Below are 21020 nucleotides of genomic sequence, written 5' to 3' on the forward strand. Positions count from 1 at the left end.
CTGTAACACAAGAGCTTAAATGCTGACTCCAAAAGCAGGAATAATTTTAATTCATGCTAATGTTCCTCTTTGCTCCACATGACAATTAGTATTATTGACTTTTCATTTCCTATTCTTAAGTCTCATTTCTGAAAAAGGAGACATTTAGTAAAATTAGTAAAATTATGTAAAACCAAATTTAAAAAGCACTTCTGTAGAACATGTTATACAACATAGTAAAGTCATCACGGTTGGGGCAATCATGGACTGCATATCACAGGAGAAAATGTTGAATGTGCATCAGTACAATGTGTACTAGTCTCTCCCTGGTCTACTCAGGTTAAATGGCCCTTCATATCATTACAATGTCATGCTGTCCATATATGTGCACTTTGTTTAATCTGACTCCATTTTTAGAATAGAGTCTAAAGAGCAATATGACAGCCAATAGCTGACTAGACACTGATTGTTAAGTCAAATGAACTTTTTCTCAATTAATGCTTTAGAAAGGTAAATTTAATTCTTTTTAAATGAGAGCCCATGCCATTGAAGTAGCCATGTGACTGTCCTTTAAGCACAGAAAACATATGCAAATGTTTTTGCTGCTGTTGTCATCACATTGTGCATTTGAATGTGGCGATTAATATTTAAACATAAAAATGACTTGGGCGGACAGAATGGTTTTTGTTCACATTCTAACATTATGGCATTCTTTTTGGAAGTGACTATAATCGTAACAAATACCGTATCCTTCCCTTCGTGATTCTACTTCAAAATGTTTTCCTTCCTTTCTCTTGCTTGCTCCCTAGGACAGATGTTCTCCACTGAGAGCAGTTTTGCCCCCCAGAGGGCACTTGGCAATGACTGCACACATCAGGATATGGCAGGAGTGGGAAGGGTGCTATGGGCATTTAGTGGGCAGAGACCAGAGACGCTGCTAAAACCCTACAATGCACGAGCCAGCTCCCAAGACAAAGAATTATCCAGTCCAAAGTGTCTGAAAAAAAAACCCTGCCCTCGGGGATATGATTCCCTAGATAGTGGTTGAAATTACATGATGTAAATCAGAGAGATAAAGAAAAGCTTTATGAAAACATGCATCGAAAACCACTACAGTTTATTTTGTATCTTTCTTTATTAAACCATCCAGAATACCAGAGGCTTGGCCTGCTTATTATTACCCACTGACAAGAAATATGTGAGCACATTAGGCTTTTTTTTCTCTGGCAGTACAGCGCACAGCAATTACTTGGAGGGCTCCATGGCCATTATTTAACACTACAGATACACAAAAATAATAATCTGGTAAAAAAAAAAAAATTTTCACCCTGAAAATCTCTGGTGCTATCTTTTCTGTATTCTCATAGCATATTTTGCTAATATATAAAGGGAATTCATCATTTGCATGATGATCCCGCTTATCCATCTTTAAATACACCACACACACACACACACACACACACACACACACACACATACACTCCCTTCTACTCACTGGGAAGGGAGAATTATTTCTCGTCATTGTATTGTCTATGAGAAATGCCGCCCCACCCCTTTTTTTTCTCGTCCAACTGTCAAACCCCTATTTATTATGTTAGATTCACAGAGGACATCTTTTCTTCTCTGCCAGCTAGACTCTGCCCACTCCAGAGTTCCCTATATTTTGTTTATCAAACACAACATTAAAATGTTTCTGTTTTTATGTCTGCAAGCTGCTCAAACGTAGGGTCATTGTTTTATTTACCATTTTATTACTAGCCACTATCAACTTTCTCAGTAGATTACATGCTTTCAATCTCTCTTCCTCTTCCCAGAGAGAACTGGAGAGATACAAGGGGAGAAAAACAACATTTTCTTAATGACTAGATAATTCAAAACTCAATTAATGAGATTATCTTCAGCACAGTGATTTCATAAAGGGAACATTTTACTGTCACACATCTACACTGTTGGCCCTTATTAGTATTAAAAACTGACATTTTAAAATTAAGTATTCATGTCCATCACATATATTCTGCAATACAGTTATTTTCTCAAACTGAAGGCTATTCCAAATGCATTTCAGAAAACTCTTTTCTTACAAAAATAATAGAGATCTCTGTATGTCAGCATATACATACACGTCCATTTATTTTAAGGTTGCATAGGGTATCTGTGTATGTTTGAAGAAGCATTTGTTTGAAAACTTCCTTATCTGTACTTCAAGCATGTTTCCAATTTGGGAATACTATGAATGCTACTGCAGTGGGCACTCTTTTACATACATCTTCCCATATCCAAGTGGGTGTACTACCTATAGGATAGTTATCTATGATAGAGGTTGTCCAACAAATTCCTATGTTTGTTTTTAAATATTAATAGGTATTGTCAAATTCCTATCCAAACCTAAGGGAATTTACTCTTCTGCTAATAGCTCTGCACATTAACAATTCTGTGATTATCAAACCTGCATACTTGGTAGGTGAACATTAGTATCTCATTCTCCTTTGCGATTTCTTAAATTACTAGTAAAATTTGAGATTTTGGAGGTGATAATTACAGTGTGTTTATTTTTTTTCTATGAATCTCCTTGAATATAATTTCTCCCATTTCAATTTGAGTGTAGTGTATTTTTATTTTTAAAAAAGCCTCATATAGAACCTTTGGTGGAATTATAAATTTTTACAGCCAGTATGGAAAATGGTGTGGGGTTTCCTCAACAACAACAAAAAAATTAATAATAATAAAACTATCATGATCCAGTAATCCCTTTCCTAGCCTGTTTTGCTCAGTGGGTAGAGCATCAGCCTGCAAATGAATGGTCCCAGGTTCAATTTTGGACAAGGTCACATATCCCAGTTGCAGACTCCTGGTCCTGGTCAGGGGCTTGTGGGAGGCAACCAATCGATGTGTCTCTCTCAAATCAGTGTTTCTCTCCTTCTCCATTCCACTCCCTCTAAGCATGAATGGAAAAAATGTCCTCAGGTGAGGATTTAAAAATAAAAAAATAAATACATGATCCAGCAATCCCACTTTGGAATATATATTAGAAGTATATAAAAACACTAATTCAGAAAGACACATGTACCCTTTGTTAATTGCAGCATGATTTATAATAGCCTAGATACAGAAACAACCTAAGCATCCATCAACAGATGAGTGGATAAAGAAGGTATGATACATAAATATAATGAACTACTTACTACCCATTCATAAAATGATAAAATATTGCCATTTTTGACAACAGAGATGGCTATTGAGGTAATTGTGCTAAGTGAAATGTCAGATGGAACAGGCCAAAAAAAAATGTATGATTTCAGACATACATATATGGAATCTGAAACAAACAAACACATCAACTAAGCAAACAAAATTAGAACAAACTCATAGGTAGAGAAAACAGAAAGTTGGTAACAAGAGGGTTATGGCAGTGGTTGGGAGGGGGAAATATATGATGATGAATGGAAACTAGACCTATGTTGGTGATACAGATACCAAATTATAATGCTGGATACCTGAAACTTATATAATGTTATTAACCAAATGGTACCTCAATAAGCAACAATAAACAAAGAAACAAAAAGCCCTTATGAAATTAGTTCTCTGTCTGCCATCCATGATGTTGACATATTTACTTATCTTTCACCATATTAGCTTTAGCATTATTATGTGACATCTGTATTTTTAAATGTTTATTTACATAAATTCATGTCTTATTTCTTATTGCTTATTGGATTCAGAGCTTATATTAAAGTATTTTATCAGCAGTGTTTGTTTTGTTGTTTAGTGGTTATGTTTTTATTAGCAGATTGAAAGTTTATACTTTTACTGCTTAATCATTTACTTTGTTCTTTTAAATAAATACTTTCATTGATTTCAGAGAGGAAGGAGGAAGGAGAGATAGAAACATCAATGATGAGAATAATTGTTCAGTTGCCTCTTGCATGTCTCACACTGGGGATCTAGCCCACAACCCAGGCATGTGCCCTGATGGGTTAACAAATCATGACTTCCTGGTTCATAGGTCAATGCTCCACCAGTGATCCACACAGGCCAGGCTACTTTGTTCTTATACATGGAGGAAAATATACGCTTTCACGCTGTCCCACTCTTTCACCCTGTCCCAATATCATGAGCACACTTGGTCCTCCATCTGAACTCTACTCCTTAGCTGAGCTAATGAGGCTACTTTCCACTCCAGCGAATGGCCCTGGACCACTCCACACCATCCATGTTACAAAAATTTCTCAGCTTTTGATAAATATGCCTACCTGGAACAGTTCCATTGTCTTTATCCACACTGTGCCTAATATACATAATTTTGAAATTTTCACAGGATTTCCCCCCCCAAAAGTATGTACCTATCGGACTCCTTAGGGTTTCTATTTTAGAATAAATAAATGGCTATTCCCATACTTCCAGGCCATTATGAAGAATTTTTCTCTCCATGGTATTGGCCATCCCCAAATCCTATCTCTTAAACAAAAGGAACACTATGATAACATCCAATTTACTCTACTGGTTCAAAAATAAGACCCCCGCTGCTGGTTTAGTAAACAAATGGCTTCTGGAACACCTACTTTTTGTTGTAATGATTCAACAAATATACTGATCCAGATTTTAGTACTTTACTATATTAAAGCAATGCAAACCCAAAAGGAAAAGCTATGCCTAGCTTAGAAATATTTCCCAATTGCACTTCTCACTAAACATGCAATCTTGGGCAAATTACTTAATTCTACATATCTGTTTCATCCTCTGTAAAACAAAGATCATTCTAATGTTGTCTTCATGATTATGCAAGCATGAAATTATTTCAAACAGCATGCAATGCCTGGCACATGCTAAGTGCTCAATAAATATTCTCTGGAGCTATTTTAGTGGCCATTATCACACTGCTGTGGCAAACCATAGTCTCAGAGCCTGACGAAACTAGCTTGTTTTGTGGGGATCGATTTTAGATTTTCTGTAGAACTCCAAGTCTAAAAGCGAAATGTCCAATCTCCTTTTATCCACTGATCAGAACTTGTACAGATAGAATTGATTCCACAGTTGATGGATGGCAAGCAACATTTAGGTCTCTGAAAACTGTGAGCAACACCAGAGCCAGAAAGGAACATTGCCATTATAGCAAAATCAACTAGCATCATAATCACACAGTGAAAGGGGAAAGGAGTGAGGACTTCATGTACTATTTGCAAAGCAAAGCACTTAATGGAACATGGCATGAGTGCTTTTTATCTGATGATGAAACCTCTCTCCCTGTTCCTTTAGATTCAGTATTAGGTCCTACTTTTTGCTTATTAGGTCCATGTAAAAACCTACAATTTGGCCAAGTACCAATTTGGGTTCCATGTACCTTCATGCACCTGAGATTGAGTGGAAGCGTTTAAATAGAAAGAGGTTTATTTTCAGAAGAAATGCTTTGGGGTGGGCAGGCCAGGACTAGAGCATGAGTTCCAGACCCTCTTCTCTCTCTGCTCCATCTCACTTAGCAAGAGGCTTTGCTCCTGTGGTTGCTAGCAGCTGCTGCACTTCCACACCACGTCTGTATTACAGGCAGCAAGAAAGGAACATGGCAGTTCTGACATATGTGTGCCAGCTATGACTTTTACTCTGCAGACCTACATCTTTCCTGGAATCTCCCTCTTTGGACTCCACTTACATCATACCAGCTAGAATGAAGTCACATGGCCACTCCTAGATGAAAAGAAGTGATGGGAGGTGAACATTTGATTCTGCATGGTGCCACCCTGCACAAAACTGAGTTCTCTTAGTAACACAGAAGGTAAGGCTAGTATTAGTTAGATCACTCAGAGTGTCAGTGTAAAGGAAATAAGCATGACCTTATTATTTGTAACAAATGCCATATTTCTGCGTATATGCATTATTCAGCAAGGCTGACAGAACACCGACTGCCCTCAATCAGCAGATGCCAGGTCTATGATCAGGACTACAACACCATCCTCTCATTATTCCCTCTGGCCTCATTTCCTAAAAGCCCTCACAATAAAGTTTGACAAACATTTCTGTTTTTTACAACACAGGAAGTGTTTCTGGCTTTGTGAGTTAGTCTTGACTGCAACTACTCAACTCTGCCACAGCAGTACCCAGGCTACTGCAGGCAGAATAAAGATGAATGGCTATGACTGTGTTCCAGCAAAACATTACTAACAAAAACAAACAGCAGGCTGGTTTCGTCTCCCTGCCATTGTTTGCTGGTCCTGTTCTATAGCATTGCTAGCTTTTTATTTCTGAAGCTAGAGGCCTGATGCACAAAATTCGTGCAAGAGTAGGCCTTCCTTCCCCTGGCTGCCAGCACTGGCTTTCCTCTGGTAATGGGACCTGGGCTTCCCCCACAGCCCCGGCTTCATCCTGGAGGTCATCTGGAAGGACATCTGGACTAATGAGCATATTACGCTTTTATTATTTTGGATTAGAATCTATGTACCACCTATTCTTAAGCGCCTAAAGTAAAGTGAGTTTCTCCTTGCACTTTCACACGACCATCCATACATTCATATTCCAATGCCTCTAATGTACGCATGTCGAAAATAATCTTTATTCAAGTAATATATTTTAAATCTAAGCTTTATGTCTCAAGAATGGTCAACATTATTATTACCACAGCTGAATTTTAATTAAATTTGGGAAATTCATCACATGAGATAAAGATAAATTAAAATAGCTGGACCACAGGTATCTGTGAGTGGTGGGGAAATTGGCAGATCACCAGGTGACTGGAAACCTAGACTATAATTTATTAACTGCTGGGTAAGCTTTGCATTCAGAAGAACCTGGAGTTGATTTTTGTTTTTTTTGGCCCATTTCTAGACATGAGAATTTAGAAAGTTACTTAAGTGTTGTATGCCATTTTGTACATTATTATTATTATTGACAGCACTACAGATGTCTCCTATCTTCTCCCTTTATCCCCCTTCACCAACTTCAGGCTTTCCCCATACTATTGTCTTTATCCGTGAGTTATGCATATATGCATATACGTTCCTGTCCTCTCCCACAAAACACTCACACTAAAATCTGTTATTCTGTTCCATGCATCCCATCTCTAGACCTATTTTGTTTGTCATTTTGCTTTGTTCATTATATTCAACAACTAATTACAATCATGTGATATTTGTCTTTCTTTAACTGGCTTATTTCACTCATACATTTTAAAAGTGGTATTCAAAATACTTCACAGGGTTGTTGATATTTAAAATATATATAAGTTATATAAATATTTAAGTGTATGTGTGATGTTTTACTGATTCATGTAGCTATTTTTTGTACTATTAATACAATTTTAATTAGTTCATAAACTATAAGCTTAACAGACATACCAAAAGACTTACGAAATTATATTGTCTTTCCTTATCTATGGAAATTGTCATTTTGAATGTGTTGCTATCTTCTTAACAATATACTAGAAACATTGACATGGCCAGGAAAACCTGTCAGTTAATCGAGAATTGCTATTTTTTTTCCAAGTTATGATAGTGTTTTCCTGAAATCAAACCATTACTTACACATACAGTATACTCAGAAGTTTAATTTTACTAAATAGAATAATAACTAGAACCAATATTCCTTAATACTTTAGGCTACATGAAAGTATTAAAATATTTTAGAACTTCTTCAAATTTCTACATGCATACATGCACACACACACATGCACACACACATTAAAACAGGTGTTCAAAATATATTTTTGGATCCTCAAAATATATTAAGTCAAAGTATAAAATTATTTTCTTACCCATATCTGACATTTCAGGCACGGTAACGATATATGGTCCATCTGTGAACTTTGGAGCATTGTCATTGATGTCTTGCACTTTGATGATGAACTCGGACTCCGGTTCAAGAGGCTTGTTTGTCCGTCTGTCAATAGCCTGGGCATGGAGCACATAGTGGGTCTTCTGCTCTCTGTCCAGGCTTTTTGTTGAGTGGATGTCACCCGTGGTATCATCAATGATAAATATGGTCCCAGCACCTTCTCCAGTAAGGATGTACTTGACAGATCCATCACCTTTGTCAGAATTTGAGTGCAGCTATAAAATACAAATGGAATAATTTAACATACAATTATATTCCAACCTTACTTGTATTCTCTGATAACTGTCTATCAATGACTTAATACTTAGTTTGATTATGAATTTTTCCCACAGTGTCTTGTGAGTTACTACAATCATTTATTTTTCTGACATTTTGCTCCACATGTGATTAATATGGATATTTTTACAAATATGTGTAAAAGACATCTACTTATTTATTTAAGAGAAATTAATCCTATATAATAAAAGAATATGCATATTGACCTAATGGCAGAATGACCTGGAATGACCAGTTGCTATGACATGCACTTACCACCTGGGGGCAGATACTCAACACAGTAGCTTCCCCCTAGTGGTCATTGCACTCCCACAGGGAGAGCTCTGCTCAGCCACAATCCAAGCTGAGGGCTGCAAGCTGCAAGTGCAGCAGCGGTGGTTGGAGCCTCTCCTGCCTCTGTGGCAATGCTAAGAATGTCTGACTGATGGCTTAGGCCAGCTCCTGCAGGGCCTAAGCAGTCAGTCAGACATTCCTCAAGGACTTCTGGGCTTCCAGGGGGATATCTGACTGCCAGCTTAGGCCTGATCCCCTGGGGAATGGGCCTAAGTTAGCAGGTGGACATCCCCCAAGGGATCCCAACTGTGAGAGGGCTCAGGATGGGCTGAAGGACCCCCAGAGTGCACACATTTTCATGCACAGGGCCTCTAGTAATACTTACAAAAGAAAAACAATAACCCTTCCTGTTATTCTACCAAATCAATATTTTACTACCAACATAGAATAGGGAAAATAAATGACCATCAAATCCCTTGGAAGAATACTGTTTCCATACTTATAGAAAAATAGTTTTTTTTTGTTGTTGTTGTTGTTTTTTTTTAAGTTGTCTGACATTGTATTTTAAAGTTAAAAATGCGGTAAAATATGATAGAAAATTTCAGACTAAAATTATTAAAATTGCCATAAGAGATACATGTTTGTCACAGGCAAACATTTTTAATTAAATGTATTTTCTAGATAAGTTATTCAATTTGAATGATAAAAACTTCATGGTAGAATGTTTTCTTTCTTTCCAAGTTATAAAAAATTCACTGAAAATTTAAATAGTATTAAAGATTTAACCAATAAGCAGGCCCCAATTTTTAATTAATTGAGGTATGCTAGTTAAGCCTCACTTATTAAAATTAAAATGACAGAATATTCTTTGAGCAGATATTAATTAGAAAAGTAATATTTCAGGCAAGAGGAGGTTTTCAATAAGAATGACAAATAACATTAAGACCATTTTAACCTACTTTTTGTCACTCACACATTAGTAATAGCTTTTAAATTGTGCATAGTTCATACTTAATATTATATTATAACTCATAATATCAAAACTCAGTTAAAAATTTCAGGGAATGCCACTGCTACAACTCTTGCTGGTAATAGTTTCAGTACTTTATCAAATCACAACCATATATTTAAAGAATTGTTTCTCCCAAGAGCTCTCAACAGTTATCCTTTATACGAAACCTTTTTGGTCATATAGCCTCCACTACTTACCTTTTGTTCATTTCTGACACTTGGGAACATTGAAAAATATAACCTGTTCACATAGCATTTTGGTTTCTTGCCATAGTAAAGTGAAAACCTTAAGGTTTATTTTAAAGTCTCTGAACTTTTAGATGACTTTTTAGAAAAGACAGAATGTAAAAAAAAGGCCATACAGCATGAGGAAAGGAGTACTTTTTAGGAAAATGAAGTCAACTGAAACAAATTATTGGACATCAGGAATAATTTTATTTCTTTTTTGAAAATAAGACATACATAGGGACAAAATTCTAATGAGAATCACTCAGCAAGATTGAATAAAATAATTCCATAACTACTTTTATAAAAAAATAAAACTACATTAGCAAAATATGAAGCATAGTTTTCAAAGACTCACACTTCATTAGTAAATTAACTACTAAGAGAAGAATGCAAAATGAGTTGTGTGAAGACAGTTATGTGCATGTATAAAAATGTACTTGTTTCTTTATTTCTCTTGTCATCATTTTAGCACCTAGAAGAAAAGATCAATCATTTGATCGACAGGCAGCCTTTTTCATATTCTCTAACTTTGCATAAGTTTCTGACGAGAAAATAGCAGAGTATACAGCAACAAATTCACTGAATAAATACTTTTAGAACCTTTCTGAAACATTCTTGTTAATAAGTCAAATAAGAGATGAGATAGCTATATTAGCTGTTGTTATGACATATGTAAATTATAAGCCTTTGCAAAATAATCATAAGTAATTATACATGCTTTTGGGAAAAAGTGGCATGCCTTTTATCAACTAATTTCATAAAGAAATAACAATGGTTGCAATTGACTCTTATCTTCAGGATATATTTGTATGCTCTTCTATGCTTTTTAGTGAAGTTGACATAATATGTTTTAGTTTCGGATTAAAAGTTGATATAATAAAATATATTTATATTTAAAAGACAAAGGGCTTACCTATGTTGGCCAGCAACAGAAGTAGTTAAAATAAATAGTTGTCAATCTAAAGTATCTATTAAAAGTGTTGTATGCTCTATGCTTTATATACATCTCGTAAGTAATTATAATACAAATTAGAATTCTAATAAAAGGAAAATTCCAATAATTTGTATACTTTAGCCTTTAAGATTTGGATCTGTTTCCATAAAGTCTTTAGAATAAATAAATCACTTGGTCAAAATGTTTCAGAAGTTATGTCTAATTTAAAAATAGATGTGAATTATAATTTAAAAGTATTGATATAGTTGCATAACAGCAAAAGCTACATTAAAATACTACAAAATGTTTTTGGAATATATTAGGTATTGGTAATACTCATTTTAAGTATTTATATAATTGGTTAAATGACTTTTAGATGGTCATTTTATGAATGGATTATTTAAACTCTCAGCTGGTCTGGTTAAATCTTGAAATAATTAGTTTCATGTAACACCAATGGGAAACCACCACAGGAACATCTAGACAATCGATTAATTATTATAATAACCATTTGTGAAGCAACAAAGTGATGCACTCTCAGACTACCTCGTCTCTACCATACCTGTTCTCTAATATTCAGTTCTTTTTGCAACACACAGTCTGCAACATAGGTAAAGCCCGAGAAAAACACTGGCTATATTGTCTTGGTTGGCTTAATAAATGGATTTTAAGATCCTGGAAAAGCACATGTTTTATATTAGATATTATTAGGCAAGAAATTATGACTAAAAGTGGGTGAATAAATTCATTCCTTTATTCTTTCATTCATTGAGTGAGCAATAATTGCGATAGTACAGATACAAATTTTAAAATATGGAGAGAAAGCTTTTACACACAGGTAATCAGGCAATAAGGATAATCAGACACAGATCTTTAAGTTGGACAGCCATGAGTCACCAAATGAAAGGGATTAGAAGGAAGGCATGAGAAGTAGAATTACTCTGTATGCACACAGGGTGCTGATTTACTAACCAGTAAGATATTACATTGGAAGTCTAACTAGCTACATATTATTTGAGAGATTTTCCTTATTTTTATATTGAATTATGAGAAAATATAAAGTTGATTTTTAGTCATATATAATGATCCCTTTTTAGCAGTCCATTTTGAAGTGCTATCGAGACAACAGCAGCAGGATCTGATCATAGTACCCAGTGGTGTGAATATACTCTTAGAGTCTCGAGATTTTGCAACATGAATGATATTTTTGTGCTGAAGGACAGATGTCATACTGCTCTAAACCAAGAATAGGTAATCCTTGTATATCTGATCACATATTAATAAAGGTTAACGAGCTGCTCTTTGGAGAATAGAAAAAGTAAGAGTGAAGAAAACAAAAAGAAAATTTAGTCACTCAAGTAAAACAACCCGAATCTTTCTCTGGAATTGCTTTAATACACTGACTATTAACTAGTAATGTATGGCATTTAAAAAGTTAATGTAACTTACCTAGAAAACTATTCACCCTGGACATGTTAAGAACAGTACCTAAAAATTTATAGCTTTTAGTCTAATGAAGAATTTCCAACCCAGATAATATTCTGTCCTTTTGGGGTACAATAACTTTAAAAGTTTAAGAAGATGATAGTAGTTGCTTTTAACTAGGATTTCAAGAAATGTTAAAAATATAGGTCACTGACTTAAAATTGTACTTTGGACTACATAATTTATGTACATTTTTGAGCAGGAACTTATGTTTACCATATTCCAGTTTGAAGCCAGAAATAAATTCAGAAATATTATATAGTAATCCCACTATTACCTAATTTTCTTCAATACATAAAAGACAACTGATGCAAGGTGACAAGAATGATCGTAAGATGGTATCATTAAAATGCATCTGATCTTCATTCCATAAAGTTAAATATTGTAGTTAAACCATAACCATATGGATTAAACTCATTTGAACTATTATTAATGAGTGATTGATGTGAAGGAAAATAAAAAGCCATAAGTAATAACAGTCACTTGGTCACTAATACATCAGACACTTGCTGCTTAAAAGAAAAAAATACATAACCATCAGTTTTAAATTTGCATCAATTAATATGTAAAATTGTATGGTGTCCTTAAGGCACTTTGTTCAGCCACAAAACTAATGCTAACAATTAAAACGTTAGGAAAATATATAAAAGTAAGAAAATAAATAATGCAATTATTTCACTAGAAACATCAGAGGTTTTCACAGATAGGCAATGGCATTGTTGAATTTCAGTTCTTAGCTTTTAACTTCTTTATGAGAATTCTTAGAGAATCTTGTAAATGAAGAGGAGGAGAGAAAAGGGAGCAAAAGGTATTACCTGTTTGATATCCCCTGAATCCCAGATTGGGGATATTAACATGTGTGTATCTCTTCCATGCCATTGAGTTGGCTTCTACTCATGACAGCCCTAAAAATGAGTAATATCTACAAAATGTCCTGTTTTCAACAGCCTTGCTTAGCTCCCGTAGACTTATGCCTATTATGGAGTCAACCATCGCTATTTGGGCTTCCTATTTTCCTGCAGATTTCTATTTTCCCATTCTTTACAAAGAACCCTGCCTTCTCACCATATGCCAAAGTTGAACAGCTTCAGCTTTGTTGTTTACCTCCAAGGATGTTTCAGACTTTATTTTCTCTAGGACTCACTTGTTTTTCTGGTAATCTAGGACAGAGCTCTCCTCCTACACCATATTTGAAATGAATCTTTGTTTTTCCCTATCAGTTTGCTGCATTGTCCAACTTTTTTGCATGTGTACATAGTAATTGGGAAATCAAAGGTGTGGATGATCTTAGCTTGGGCCTGTAATGATGTAAGATGAAAAATTGTAAAATATCTTTCAAATTTGAAAATTTCATAATTCCATACCCATCAGCTTTACTTTAGAGAACTCTATCAAGTGTGCCAAATATTGGGACATCGAAGGAGTCAATCAATAGTTGAGGATTCCACTGCTAATTGTAAAAAAGAGAAATTGTTTGGAATTGGAGTGAGATAAATAAGGAACAAGAATACCTATCTTATATAATAATGATAGAATATGCAAATTGACCATCACTCCACAATAAAGATGCAGCGCCCACAGCCAATAAGATGGGGATATGAAAACTGACATGACAAAGATGGTGGTGGCCAGGCTGGGAAGTTTGTGTCATTGCCATGGCAATGATGCAGGCATTCTGCCCTGCCCCGGACACCCTGGGCCCCTGGGCAGCAAGTGTGCACAGCTGTGGCAGGGTGAGACACTTACTATGAGAGGGCTGTGGGGTTGGAGGGAGCTACAGGAGGGTGGCAGGGCCACAGTGAAGGCGGAAGGTACCTCTAGCCTGAGCAATGGCAGAAGGCAGCAGCCAGAGCGAAAGCCCAGGTCCTGGGTGCTGGAGAGAAGCCAGTGTCTGCAGCCAGGGAAGGAAGGCCTATTCTTGCATGAATTGTCATGCATCAGGCCTCTACTTCTCTAGAAAAAATAATGTCTGTTCTCATCTTCCAATCAGGACCTAATTGACAATACAGTACTTCTGGCAGCTATTTTAAAAGAAGAGAAAATCTCAAGAGTGTACTACACAGTACTACAATTCCAGAAAAATAAGGTCTCAAATCATTGCCCACATATTAAAGTGGGTTGTGATTTCATTCCCATTAAAACTCTGCCATTACTCTTTATGTTAGCCTCTCTTTTTCCCCAAATAAGAAAGCAGTAATTGCATATAGGGGGAAAGGAAAGGAAGATGATGAAAGTGTGAATGGCTTTACCCTTTGGGAAATTACTCTGAAAAAAAAATTTGTTGTTTTATCCCACAATCACATGTTTTATCCCACAATTATTGTTTTACGCCACAATCACTTGTAGGAGTCTATTCATCTAACACATATTTTTGGAACACCTACTATATGCCGATCATGGAGCTCACTACGGGACATGTTGAAGAGCAAGCATACAGGGAACCCTGCCCTGCTACAGCCTACATGTATCCCAGTCAGGAGAAGCAAACAGGAAACAGGAGACAACAATGAAAAAGAACAAATTCGAGAGACTTTATATTCCAGATTCAAAACTTACTACAAAGCTACAGTAATCAAAACCATGTGCTTTTGCAGTAAAGATTACTGGAATAGAAAAAAAAAAATCAGAAATAAACCCATGTCTTCATTGTGAATTGGTTTTCAATAGGTTCCAAGATAATTTGATGGAGGAAGAAACAAACTTTTTAATATGTTTTGAAAAGACAACAGGGTATTCATATGAAATTGCATCCCAAGTTGACTTCATATGCAAAACTAACTCACAATGGTGAGTCAGAGAAATTAGCTTCTATACATGACAAGTTAAGATGATAAATGAGCTGAGAAGGGAACTGATTACAAATTTCTGACAGTTAAAAAAAATAATATTAACAATCTTCTGCCTAATTTTCAATAAATAACTATAGTTGCTATTTTTTAACCATCTGTTGAAGTGACCCACATCTTCATGTATCACTTCCATTTTCATAAATACAGAAGGTGCTCATCATTTAACTAGATACAGTTACGGAAACCAAATTCACCCGCTCTATTAGGACTTGAGCTTAACTGTATAAAAAGAAAAGCTATGTATTTCCTTTTAAATAAAAAGTAACAAGGAATCCTTCTTAGGCCAATATTTTTCCTAACATAATTTTCTCATTCCTTGTAAATAGAGTATCTCATTTGCACAAGCTAATTTTTACTCTGATTAAATATGTAAATATATCTTATTAGTTTAAGAGTTTAAATAAAATTAAACACACACACACACACACACACACACAACAACAACAACAACTTTATCTTGGCAATCCTTTACACTGCTTCTAGACACGTTTTTCCCTCGGTTATCTAATTTACTGAACAGCAGAACATCACAGTCTGGTTCACCTGGACTTCCATTTCTGCTTCAATAACTTCCCTGAAGAGTAAAATGATTTTCCATCACCAGCTGCAAATTCACTGGAGGCAACATTTACTTATTTTCTAGCTTTACTGTAATCTCATTCCTTGATGATTTCTATATGGTAATTTTTTTTTTAGATTGTTAATAATGTTTCCTAAATTAAAGTACATCTTAAAGATACTCTCAAGTCACAGTTTACTGGTCTTGGATAAAAGTTTGATCGTGGAAATTGTTATGGCATGATTGAAGGAATGTGTCTTTCTTGTCAGATAATATGTGCTACAAGTGATCAAAGCCGGGTTCCTGAGTATTTTTCTTATTGAATTATTAAAATTAAATTGGGAAAATCGTTACTTAAAATGCCTTTTAGAAGAAGAAATTCACAAATAAATATGTTATTAAAAGTTACATATAAGAAAAATATATGTAACTTTTCGGGGGACAAAGCATCAGCCTTTGGACTGAAGGGTCCCAGGTTTGAGTCCAGTCAAGGGCACATGCCTGGGTTGCAGGCCCCTCTCCCAATGGGGGAAGCTCAGGAGACAACCAATCACTGATTCTCTCCCTCTCCTTCCCTCTGAAATCAATAAAAATATATTTAAAAAATATTTAAAATTTATATATGACAGCAAAAAGATAGGTACATTAACTCTAAAGGTGGTATTAGAAAATAGATATTTATGTATGCCCTAGAACCTTCTTGAATAATTAATTAGGATCACCATAAATGACAAAGTTACAAAAAGACAAATAGTGTAAGCAATATCAGAGTTCTCTATGTGTCAAAAGGATTGATGTGATACATTCAAAAATTGTTACATTATTTATATTTTTATATAAAATATGGTTTTACTGAAATCACTTTAAGATAAGCTGCATTACATAATGAAGAATGATTGCTAAAGATTTGATATCTGCCATAGGTTATTCTTTCTCAACATCAGTTTCTACCATACTAATTAAACATTCAACATAGATGAAGTCCAGAGAGAACTGTAGGTGGAAAGAGAAAATGTGACGGGAACAGAGGAGAAAAGAATGCTGGCAATGCCTCATGTGAAATGAAAAGCAAGGGGCAGCATTGTTTTTGCACATCTGTAATCTTTTGCCACTTTCTGTATTTCTTTGCTCCATCTAAGGCATCCTGCGTTGCCATATAAAGATGCTATATCTCCATCTAGAATACATACTTACTCATGTTTAAAATCACTTAAACTCTTCTCTGCGAAGGAAATATATATTCTGATTTTAAAATCTATTTTAAATTCAAACATTAGATTGGCATGGGGCATATTAATGCGAAAATGAAAGAGCACACCTTCCCATGGCACGGAGGGAGGACAAAATGGATTTTCATGCGGTACAGTCTTAAGTTAGTGGGTCGTGACCAAGCAAATCCAGATTTATGAAGGAAAAAGCCACGTCCTCAAGGCTATTTCACTAGACAGTGGGGGTGACACTACAGAATGGCAGTCCACAGTCTAGATCTGGTGGCCAGTTTACTGAATCCCCATGAGCATCCTAAGCTTCCTTGTCCTGGGAACTGGAATAAGCTACTTTGTTATCTTGCTTGGGACTCGGTTTCCTCCACTGTAAAATGAGGAGGATGACATTATCCCTAACTTACAGGTGTTGCAGGGTTCAAACCTCATTCTTAATGACGGAAATCATTCATATTCTAGTTCTGAAAAAGCTCTGCATCAATAAAATATATTTTTAAAAAAATAAAAAAAAATAAAAAAATAAAATAAAAAGAGCAGAGAAAAAAAAATTGAATAAATAATTTGTAAAGCAACAAAAAAAAAAAAAAAAAAAGCTCTGCATGGACATGTCCCTCTCCACCTGGCTAATCCTTCAGACCTTTCTCAGTGTAGCAGGACAGCTTTTGAAGGGCTGGATTTTTTACGTTGTGTTGCCCATATAGCAATAATACATCAATAATTGTTGATTTAAATATTTTAATTTCACTAAATGCCTTTGTGTTCTTGACAGTGGTTTAAAATTTTGTGTAGCCTAAGACATTTAAATGTGACATCTGGTTTACAAATGCAAAATGTATTTGAACGAATGTTCTTTGCTTCTCTAAGCTGCATTAACTTTGCTTCTGCCTAATTAATAGGGACAGATCCTGATAAAACCCTTTGGAGAGTTTTTGTGGATAAAACCCTTTTGGAGAATTATAAATTCATCTGCTGTGTGCCCATCTGTAACCGGAAGGCGGGATACAGCAGTGGAAAGAACATGACATTGAGTCTGACAGGCTTCTGTTCACATCCCGATCCTACCATTTATTCATAAGGCACACTTAGATAAGTCTCTTAACCTCCCTGAATGAGTTCTATAGAGTGTGATGGACGTGGAAAGAATGGATCAGACATAATAAAACCATGAAAGACATAAATTAACATTCATAAAACTTATACATGTACATATTAATATATAAGTTGCTTTCAATTTCCAAAGCAGCAAGAGTAAAGGAAAAAGAAACACATGACTAGATTTTAAATAATCATCTCTCACTGTAACCTGGGAGATGTTGCTCTGACATTCAAACTTAACACCCTTTCAACTAGGACAGTGGTCGGCAAACTCATTAGTCAACAGAGCCAAATATCAACAGCACAACAATTGAAATTTCTTTTGAGAGACAAATTTTTTAAACTTAAACTTCTTCTAATGCCACTTGTTCAAAAGAGACTCTCCTAGGCCGTGGTATTTTGTGGAAGAGCCACACTCAAGGGGCCAAATAGCCGCTTGTGGCTCGCAAGCTGCAGTTTGCCGACCATGGAACTAGGAATTCCTAGGTGACAACGCCAAACTGATGTTCAGCCAAGGAAAGCTCATTCACCAGGTGGGGCTGCAGGCAATCCTGTCATTGCCGCTCCCCTCTCCCTGCCACTCTCACAGGTTCTTAGGGATCATGTTGCTTCATTTGTTAGAGCCCGCTATGAATTGTGTACTCTATCCACATGTATCATGATCGCCTTGGCACAGGAATGTAATGACATGTCATTGAGTACAAACAATGACATCCCACTTGAAAGTTATAAGACAAGGAAACACTTACTAGAGGGGTTTCAGAATGCAGACTGGTGCAGCCACTGTGGAGAACTGTATGGATTTTCCTCAAAAAAATAAAAATGGAATTTTCATTTGACCCAGTGATCCCACCTCTAGGAATATATCCAAAGAAACTAGAAACACCATTCAGAAAGGATATATGCACCCCTATATAACAGCACAATTACAATAACTAAGATTTGGAAACAGCTTAAGTGCCCATCATCAGATGAGTGGATTAGAAAATTGTGGAACATCTACGCAATGGAATACTATGCTGTTGTAAAAAAAAAAAAGGAAGGGATTCCTATTCTTTGTAACAGCATGGTTGGAACTGGAGAGCATAATGCTAAGCTAAATAAGTCAGTCAGAGAAAGATAAGTATCACAATATTTACCCATTTGTGGAATATAATGAGCATAAGCTGATGAGCAAAAACAGATCCAGAGACAGAGAAGCATCGATCAGACTGTCAAACCTCACAGGGAAGGTAAGGGGGGGAGGGGGAGAGATCAACCAAAGGACATGCATATAAGCATAACCAATGGACACAGACACTAGGGGGAGTGAGGGCACAAGGGGGTGGGGTTTAAGGACACATATGTAATACCTTAATCAATAAAGGAAAAAACAATAAAAAAGAGTACCTTGCAGTAATATGCTTTTCATGCAATTTAAATTATATGATTCTAACATTAAAATGCTCTGCGCTATTTATCGAATACATACTCTTTGTCAGACACAATACTGAGTCCTATATATATATATATATATATATATATATATATATATATATATGTAAATCATACAGGCAGCCATTATTTTCTTCACTTTATACATGTGTAAAAACATTGTATTTCTAAGTTTTGTACTTCAACATTTCATTTATTTATTCACTCAGCAGTCATTAATACATTTTAATTATGTACCATGTGCATAATATTCTACATTGTTTTGAGCAAATTTATGTTTTAAAAAAAGGCACAGGCTGTGTTTTCTAAAGATAATGTGTTTAATTGGAGAAAATCTGCACAAAAACTAAACTTAACAGGATGCAAAATTAAGAAGGTATAATATAACAAAATTCATAGTACAGATATAAGTAGGAAATATCTAAAAAGGTTGTTTTCATTCTCTGGAAGCCAATAATTTATCTTTCAATGATCTGACAGGTGAATTCAGATGAGCCCAAATAGATGTGCAATAAAAATTCAAATACTACCTGGGAAGTTAGCAGTGATCTCTATCAGTGCTGGCCAACTGAAACATCATCCAAGTCACATATGCAATTTAAAATTTTCCACCAGCTGCATTCAAAATATTTTAAAAATAGCAAGTAAACATAATTTTAATGATATGTTAACGTAACCTATTTGCAGCAACCTGGATAGAACTAGAGAACATCATGCTGAGTGAAAATACTATTATTCTTATAATCAACATTAAAAATATTAATGAGTTCATTATTTATTTCATTTTGTCTTTAAAATCTAATACACCTTTTATTATTTATTTACTGATCCTCATCCAAGAATGTGTTTTTATTAATTTTAGAAAGAGAGAGAGAGGAAGACATAGAGAAAGAAACATTGATGTGAGAAACATTAATCAGTTGCCTCTTGTACACTCCCAGACCAGGGATGAAACACACAACCTTTTTTGTTTTATGGGACAAGGATCCAATCAACTGAGCCAGCCCTGATGCTCCTTTATTTTACATACTACAGAAAATCTCAATCTGAACTAGCAACACTTCAAATATTCAGAAGAAACTTGCTATAGTATTGAATAATGCATCTCTACACCTTGGTCAAGGGGTGGTTACTAAGATATAAACATCCATAAAAATTCATTGATCTATATTTTTCAATGTATGAGAACTATTCAATATTAACCATGTATTTAACATTAATAGTGAATAAAATACTGTGATGTTTAATATTAAAAAACTAAAAGGAAAATAAAGATTTATATACATCATAGATAAATGCTAATTTGTTATACTGCATACTATGCACAGTTCTTGAGCCAGTGATTTTAATTTTACAAAATTATTTACAAAATTGTTGAGCAAAAGCATATTTGCCTCCATGCACTTATCTCTTCTTGTCATTTGAAAATAATCATATATATTTCTAAATGCCCCCTTCGCTTTAGATTTTACAATGGGTTCTTGAACTAACTGGAACCTCCCAGTCTGTTGTATAACTTATGTCTTAGGTTTCTACACTGTGTCTTATCAACAGTTTCAACTGCCCCAGGCATTGTCCTTCCACCACACCAGATTCATTCTTACCACTCTTTCTTTTACTTCATTAATTTCAAAAAGAGCGCTAACTACACTTCTGATGACAAATTATTAAATACATTGCCGAAGGTTATATAGCTACCCTGTGTCCCCGAGAATAAGACAGTGTCTTATATTAATTTTTTCTCCCAAAGTTGCACTAGGTCTTATTTTCAAGGGATGTCTTATCTTTCCATGCGCTAGATCTTATTTTCGGAGGATGTCTTATTTTCAGGGAAATACGGTAGTACCAGCTCATGT

The 21020-nt window shown here is 35.2% G+C and overlaps 1 protein-coding gene across 7 annotated transcripts in view; it reads right to left on the reverse strand.

The window, feature by feature from the left end:
- Positions 1 to 21020, reverse strand: part of CDH18 (cadherin 18) — a 305298-nt gene that overhangs the window by 147194 nt on the left and 137084 nt on the right. For all 7 annotated transcript variants that reach the window (XM_084880780.1, XM_084880774.1, XM_084880777.1 and 4 more), the window contains one exon: positions 7718 to 8012. In XM_084880780.1, the coding sequence (XP_084736906.1) occupies positions 7718 to 8012 (295 nt within the window). The remainder of the gene's footprint in view (positions 1 to 7717; positions 8013 to 21020) is intronic.

The sequence above is a fragment of the Pipistrellus hanaki genome (assembly GCF_964339955.1).
Source record: "Pipistrellus hanaki genome assembly, chromosome: 4".
Taxonomy (NCBI): domain Eukaryota; kingdom Metazoa; phylum Chordata; class Mammalia; order Chiroptera; family Vespertilionidae; genus Pipistrellus; species Pipistrellus hanaki.